The sequence below is a fragment of the Oncorhynchus gorbuscha genome, linkage group LG02 (genome assembly GCF_021184085.1).
Source record: "Oncorhynchus gorbuscha isolate QuinsamMale2020 ecotype Even-year linkage group LG02, OgorEven_v1.0, whole genome shotgun sequence".
Lineage (NCBI taxonomy): Eukaryota > Metazoa > Chordata > Actinopteri > Salmoniformes > Salmonidae > Oncorhynchus > Oncorhynchus gorbuscha.
In genome coordinates, this window is record NC_060174.1 from 9,741,792 (window position 1) to 9,749,222 (window position 7,431).

The following is a 7,431-nucleotide window of genomic DNA, read 5'->3' on the forward strand; positions in this document are numbered from 1 at the left end:
TTAGGAAGAAACCTAGAGAGGAACCAGGCTATGTGGGGTGGCCAGTCCTCTTCTGGCTGTGCCGGGTGGAGATTATAACAGAACATGGCCAAGATGTTCAAATGTTCATAAATGACCAGCATGGTCGAATAATAATAAGGCAGAACATCAGCAACATCAGCAACACATCTTCAGCAACACATCTTTCAGTTTGGCAGCATACTGCATTGTAGATTTTCTGAATGGCATGGAGATGATCAATGTTGGTATATTTATTATCTGCGTTTGGTCCTAACAAAATGACTTATTGGAGTCCCCCAAAATCGTTATGACTTTTACCACATGAAAAGGGGCTTTGGATTTTTCTACCATTGAATGATGAACATTTTTTCTGCAAGTGTCTTCTCTTTTTTTTTTTTTACAGTTATTTGTCTAGTGGTTTTACTGAGCTCTATTGAACCAGCCACACTGTTCTAAAATGAAAGCAAACCCAGACTGGAGCCCAGTTGTAGACAGACCATTCATTATTTTGTGTGTCTTCGCCCCACTTTTCTCCCCGTGTTCACCATTGAATCTTGTGAACTGAAAAGGAAAAAAACAATCTCTAATCATTGTTCTATTTGCTGCCTATGTTACCATAGGAACCAAACACAACTCATCCAGATGACCTCTAAATAGAGCACAGCAGTCCCTCCCACAACCATGAAACCCTCAATGGCCTTCTTTAACTCATCGTTACCTCAAGAAAGAGAGTTTACCTGAATAAGAGGAAGCTGCGTCTAACTAAATGCTTAAAAGAAGCACATTTGAGAAAACAACGTGTATAGAAGCTAAACCTACACAAGGGAAGTACAGCAGACCTGTGCACAAAATTGTTGTCATTTATAGTTTATTTGACAATACCAACTTTTCAAATATTAGAGGTCGTCGAATGTAGAAAAACAATTAACGGCAATTATTTCCTTTTGATATTCAAAAACAGGTTTCAGAAAAACAGATAGGTAGCCTAGTGGTTAGAAGGGGGGCAGGTAGCCTAGTGGTTAGAGGGGGGGGGGCAGGTAGCCTAGTGGTTAGAAGGCGGGGGCAGGTAGCCTAGTGGTTAGAGGGGGGGGGGGGCAGGTAGCCTAGTGGTTAGAAAGGGGGCAGGTAGCCTAGTGGTTAGAGGGGGGGGGCAGGTAGCCTAGTGGTCAGAGGGGGAGGGGGTAGGTAGCCTAGTGGTTAGAGGAGGGGGGCAGGTAGCCTAGTGGTTAGAGGGGGGCAGGTAGCCTAGTGGTTAGGGGGGTAGTCTAGTGGTTAGAGGGTAGGGGGCAGGTAGCCTAGTGGTTAGAGGGGGGGGCAGGTAGCCTAGTGGTTAGAGGGGGGCAGGTAGCCTAGTGGTTAGAGGGGGGGGCAGGTAGCCTAGTGGTTAGAGGGGGGGCAGGTAGCCTAGTGGTTAGAGGGGGGGGCAGGTAGCCTAGTGGTTAGAGGGGGGCAGGTAGCCTAGTGGTTAGGGGGGGGGGGCAGGTAGCCTTCTTAATGAAGTCAACTATAGGCAACGTAGGTGGAAAATCACGTTAATTTGTATGCTGAATAAATGATCTCTTTAAAATAGCATAGTTTGTCTTTGAAACAAAACGAAACGAGCTGAAAATAGCATAGTTTGTCTTTGAATCAAGATGAAATGAGCTGAAAATAGCATAGCTTGTCTTTGAAACAAAACGAGCTGAAAATAGCATAGTTTGTCTTTGGAACAAGATGAAACGAGCTGAAAATAGCATAGTTTGTCTTTGAAACAAAACGAAACGAGCTGAAAATAGCATAGTTTGTCTTTGAAACAAAACGAAACGAGCTGAAAATAGCATAGTTTGTCTTTGAATCAAGATGAAATGATCTGAAAATAGCATAGCTTGTCTTTGAAACAAAACGAGCTGAAAATAGCATAGTTTGTCTTTGGAACAAGATGAAACGAGCTGAAAATAGCATAGTTTGTCTTTGGAACAAGACGAAACGAGCTGAAAATAGCATAGTTTGTCTGAAAACGAGTCACGTAGTATTCCCCACATGGAAGTTTCTTGTCTGTGTTGGTACATATCTGGCTATCCAGAATCATAAAAACTCATTAACTTCTGCGCATTGTTTCTGTGACGTTATCAACTAATCCATCTATAGCACCAAACTGGAATTGAAGTCATCACACAAGGCTGGTGTATCAATGTCGCACTGTGGTGTGATCTGGTTGTACGAATGGAGATATCTAGTAGGTGTGACTTTGTTATGGACCTTCCTTGGGGTGTGTGTGAGTGAAACATGTGTTCATGTGAATAATCTGAATGATGTGTTTTATAGCCCGACTGTAGTCACCTGCTCTGATGTGAATAATCTGAATGATGTGTTTTATAGCCCGACTGTAGTCACCTGCTCTGATGTGAATAATCTAAAGGATGTGTTTTATAGCCCGACTGTAGTCACCTGCTCTGATGTGAATAATCTGAATGATGTGTTTTATAGCCCGACTGTAGTCACCTGCTCTGATGTGAATAATCTGAATGATGTGTTTTATAGCCCGACTGTAGTCACCTGCTCTGATGTGAATAATCTGAATGATGTGTTTTATAGCCCGACTGTAGTCACCTGCTCTGATGTGAATAATCTGAATGATGTGTTTTATAGCCCGACTGTAGTCACCTGCTCTGATGTGAATAATCTAAAGGATGTGTTTTAACACCAGACAATGTCTGACACCAGACAATATGCAGTGGAGGAAAAGGTACCCAATTGTCATAATTGAGTAAAAGTAAAGACACCTTAATAGAAAATGACTCAAGTAAAAGTCACTCAGTAAAATACTACTTGAGTAAAAGTATTTGATTTTAAATATACTTAAGTATCAAAACTATATGTAATTGCTAAAATATACTTAAGTATCAAAAGTAAAGGTATAAATCATTTACAATTCCTAATATAAATCAAACCAGACGGCACAATTTTCATGTTTTTTAAGTCTAAGGATAGTGTTGCCCACACCAACACTAATTCACAATCGAAGTGTTTGTGTTTAGTGAGTCCACTAGATCAGAGGCAGTAGGGATGACCAGGGATTTTTTTCTTGCTAAGTACGTGAATTTGACCATTTCCCTGTTCTGCTAAGCATTCAAAATGCAACGAGTACTTTTAGGTGTCAGGGAAAATGTTTGGAGTAAAAAGTACATCATTTTCTTTAGGAATGTAGTGGAGTAAAAGTTGTCAAAAATATAAATAGTAAAGTGAAGTACAGATACTACAAAAAACTACTTAAGTAGTACTTTATAGTATTTTTTCTTAAGTACTCTACACCCTATTCCCCATGTAATGCCCTACTTTGGACCAGGGATCATTCAGGACTTACTATTTCTGTATCATCACATTGTCACATGACCCACAGTTTTATGTTTACTATCTCTGTGCTTATCAGTAGGCAAGTAGACATGTTTACTATCTCTGTGCGTATCAGTGGGCAAGTAGACATGTTTACTATCTCTGTGCTTATCAGTGGGCAAGTAGACATGTTTACTATCTCTGTGCGTATCAGTGGGCAAGTAGACATGTTTACTATCTCTGTGCTTATCAGTAGGCAAGTAGACATGTTTACTATCTCTGTGCTTATCAGTAGGCAAGTAGACATGTTTACTATCTCTGTGCTTATCAGTAGGCAAGTAGACATGTTTACTATCTCTGTGCTTATCAGTGGGCAAGTAGACATGTTTACAATCTCTGTGCTTATCAGTGGGCAAGTAGACATGTTTACTATCTCTGTGCTTATCAGTAGGCAAGTAGACATGTTTACTATCTCTGTGCTTATCAGTAGGCAAGTAGACATGTTTACTATCTCTGTGCTTATCAGTAGGCAAGTAGACATGTTTACAATCTCTGTGCTTATCAGTAGGCAAGTAGACATGTTTACTATCTCTGTGCTTATCAGTAGGCAAGTAGACATGTTTACTATCTCTGTGCTTATCAGTAGGCAAGTAGACATGTTTCTGTGTGTCCTGCAAAGGTATAGCTCTTCTCTCTCTATCAGTGTGTGTGTTCGTGTGTGTTTGTGTGTGTTGTCACTTTCTCTCGTGAACACAACACCATCCGTCATACCCTTCTCTATGCCCACCCCCTGCCTCTTCCCCCTTGCAGAGAGGCTTCCTTAGATCCACCAAACGTCCCAGTCTCCCTTCCCTCCCTCCCCTCCCTGGCACTTCATTAGACACACCAAATGCCACCCTGTCTCCTTTCTCTCCCTGGCCCTCCCCAGAATGGTCTCCTCAGACAAACCCTAGATACAAACTTCAACACGACACACTGCACTCTGTGGTTAGAGTGGTGGAGAGGGGCATCTTGCCATGAGGGTCTTCATCGCCTTCGATGGTTCCTGTGAGCCTTTTGACGTCTCTCCTGACCAGACCGTGGGGAGCGTAAAACTGATGGTCAAGGTAATTAAACCTCTAAAAGAGGCCCTTGTTAAGTACTGTAGTTATCTGGTAATATAGCAGTGTTTACTCCCCTCTCTCTGTTTGTACAGCTATGGGAAAGGAAGATGATTCGAAGAAGCAATTTGTTCATTTGGCTGGTGTCAAGTAAAGTATGTGACTAGTACTTACAGTAGGAGACATGGATATGTGATGGGGCGATAGTACCTACAATAGGAGACATGGTTATGTGATGGGGTGATAGTACCTACAGTAAGAGACATGGTTATGTGATGGGGCGATAGTACCTACAGTAGGAGACATGGATATGTGATGGGGTGATAGTACTTACAGTAGGAGACATGGATATGTGATGGGGCAATAGTACCTACAATAGGAGACATGGTTATGTGATGGGGTGATAGTACCTACAGTAGGAGACATGTGATGGGGCGATAGTACCTACAGTAGGAGACATGTGATGGGGCGATAGTACTTACAGTAGGAGACATGGTTATGTGATGGGGTGATAGTACCTACAGTAGGAGACATGTGATGGGGCGATAGTACTTACAGTAGGAGACATGGTTATGTGATGGGGTGATAGTACCTACAGTAGGAGACATGTGATGGGGCGATAGTACTTACAGTAGGAGACATGGTTATGTGATGGGGTGATAGTACTTACAGTAGGAGACATGTGATGGGGCGATAGTACTTACAGTAGGAGACATGTGATGGGGTGATAGTACCTACAGTAGGAGACATGTGATGGGGCGATAGTACTTACAGTAGGAGACATGGGATGGGGTGATAGTACTTACAGTAGGAGACATGTGATGGGGTGATAGTACTTACAATAGGAGACATGGTTATGTGATGGGGCGATAGTACTTACAGTAGGAGACATGTTATGTGATGGGTTGATAGTACTTACAGTAGGAGACATGTGATGGGGGGATAGTACTTACAGTAGGAGACATGTGATGGGGTGATAGTACCTACAGTAGGAGACATGTGATGGGGTGATAGTACTTACAGTAGGAGACGTGATGGGGTGATAGTACCTACAGTAGGAGACATGTGATGGGGCGATAGTACTTACAGTAGGAGACGTGATGGGGTGATAGTACCTACAGTAGGAGACATGTGATGGGGCGATAGTACTTACAGTAGGAGACGTGATGGGGTGATAGTACCTACAGTAGGAGACATGTTATGGGGTGATAGTACTTACAGTAGGAGACATGTGATGGGGTGATAGTACTTACAGTAGGAGACATGTGATGGGGCGATAGTACTTACAATAGGAGACATGGTTATGTGATGGGGTGATAGTACTTACAGTAGGAGACATGTGATGGGGTGATAGTACCTACAATAGGAGACATGTGATGGGGTGATAGTACTTACAGTAGGAGACATGTGATGGGGGGATAGTACCTACAGTAGGAGACATGTGATGGGGTGATAGTACTTACAGTAGGAGACATGTGATGGGGCGATAGTACCTACAATAGGAGACATGTGATGGGGTGATAGTACTTACAGTAGGAGACATGTGATGGGGCGATAGTACTTACAATAGGAGACATGTGATGGGGTGGGATTGAAATTATGATAATCAACAATGTTCCTTCTCACCCCCCCCCCCCTTTAAGATTTAGATGCACTATTGTAAAGTGACTGTTCCACTGGATGTCATAAGGTGAATGCACCAATTTGTAAGTCGCTCTGGATAAGAGCGTCTGCTAAATGACTTAAATGTAAATGTAAATGTTTATGTAGATTTTGTTGTCTATTTTACTATTATAAACTGGGTGGTTCGATCCCGAATGCTGATTGGCTGACAGCCGTGGTATTTCACTGGTATGACAAAACATACATTTTTACTGCTCTAATTACATTGGTAACCAGTTTATAATAGCAATAAGGCACCTCGGGCTTCCCGAGTGGCGCAGTGGTCTAAGGCACTGCGTAGTACTAGCTGTGCCACTAGAGATCCTGGTTCAAGTCCAGGCTCTGTCGCAGCCGGCCGTGACTGGGAGACCCATGGGGTGGCGCACAATTGGCCCAGCGTCATCCGGGTTAGTGGAGGGTTTGGCCGGCAGGGGTGTTCTTGTCCCATCACGCACTAGTGACTCCTGTGGCGGGCCAGGCGCAGTGCACGCAGCAGTGCACGCTGACACGGTCGACGCGGCTGGTGTCATGAAGCAGTGTGGCTTGGCTTGGCTGGGTTATATTTCGGAGGACACACGGCTCTTGGCTCTCGCCTCTCCCAAGTCCATATGGGAGTTGTAGCAATGGGACAAGACTGTAACTACCAATTGGATACCACTAAATTGGAGAAAAAAAAAGAAGTCACCTTGGGGGTTTGTGGTATATGGCCGATATACCTCCGTGTTGCATTGTGCCTAAGAACAGCCCTTGGCCGTGGTATATTGGCCATATACCACACCTCCTTGGGCCTTATTTCTTAATTGTACACAATTGGACACTTTCACAATTATTGTATGGTAAACATTGACATCTGTCTGGGTGGAACACCCTCCATTACGGCTCCATCAGTGTTGAGCCCTCTCACTCTGATTGTATGGGACACTCAATTACGGCTCCTTGTGTTTCCAATCTTCTTCCTCTGGCAGGATTACTTCCACGTGCAACTGTCAGACGACAAGCAGGTGAGGCACTTCCTGGAGCTGAGCTATGCTGGTGCCATCCTTCGGGACAGCTGGGTCCTGGCAGACGTTGGCATCACCCCTAGCAGTGCCATCTGCTGCCTGCTGAAGGTACCAGCCGAACACCAAGCTGTTTCTACCCGTGCTTGAAAATGCATATCAAAGTGAGCTGGTTATTGCTTGAAACAGCTTCATACTATTATTAACGGTAATTAAGTGTGGTAATATATAGTATGGTTATATAGTATGGTTATATATATTGTAGCGACCCGCACAGACAGCTGTGTGTTATGTTAGGCTAGGAGGTGGTTGTGTTGTACTGACCAGTACCCGGCGTTAGCGGGGTCCAACCTGTCAAT

At 43.6% G+C, this 7,431-nt stretch overlaps 1 protein-coding gene across 1 annotated transcript in view; it reads left to right on the top strand.

Moving 5' to 3' along the window:
* The first annotated feature begins 4,328 nt into the window (after positions 1 to 4,328).
* LOC123996846 (protein ANKUB1-like) overlaps positions 4,329 to 7,431 on the top strand; it is an 18,590-nt gene continuing 15,487 nt past the window's right edge. The window contains 2 exon segments of the mRNA XM_046300622.1: positions 4,329 to 4,418; positions 7,040 to 7,183. Coding sequence (XP_046156578.1) covers positions 4,329 to 4,418; positions 7,040 to 7,183 — 234 coding nt within the window.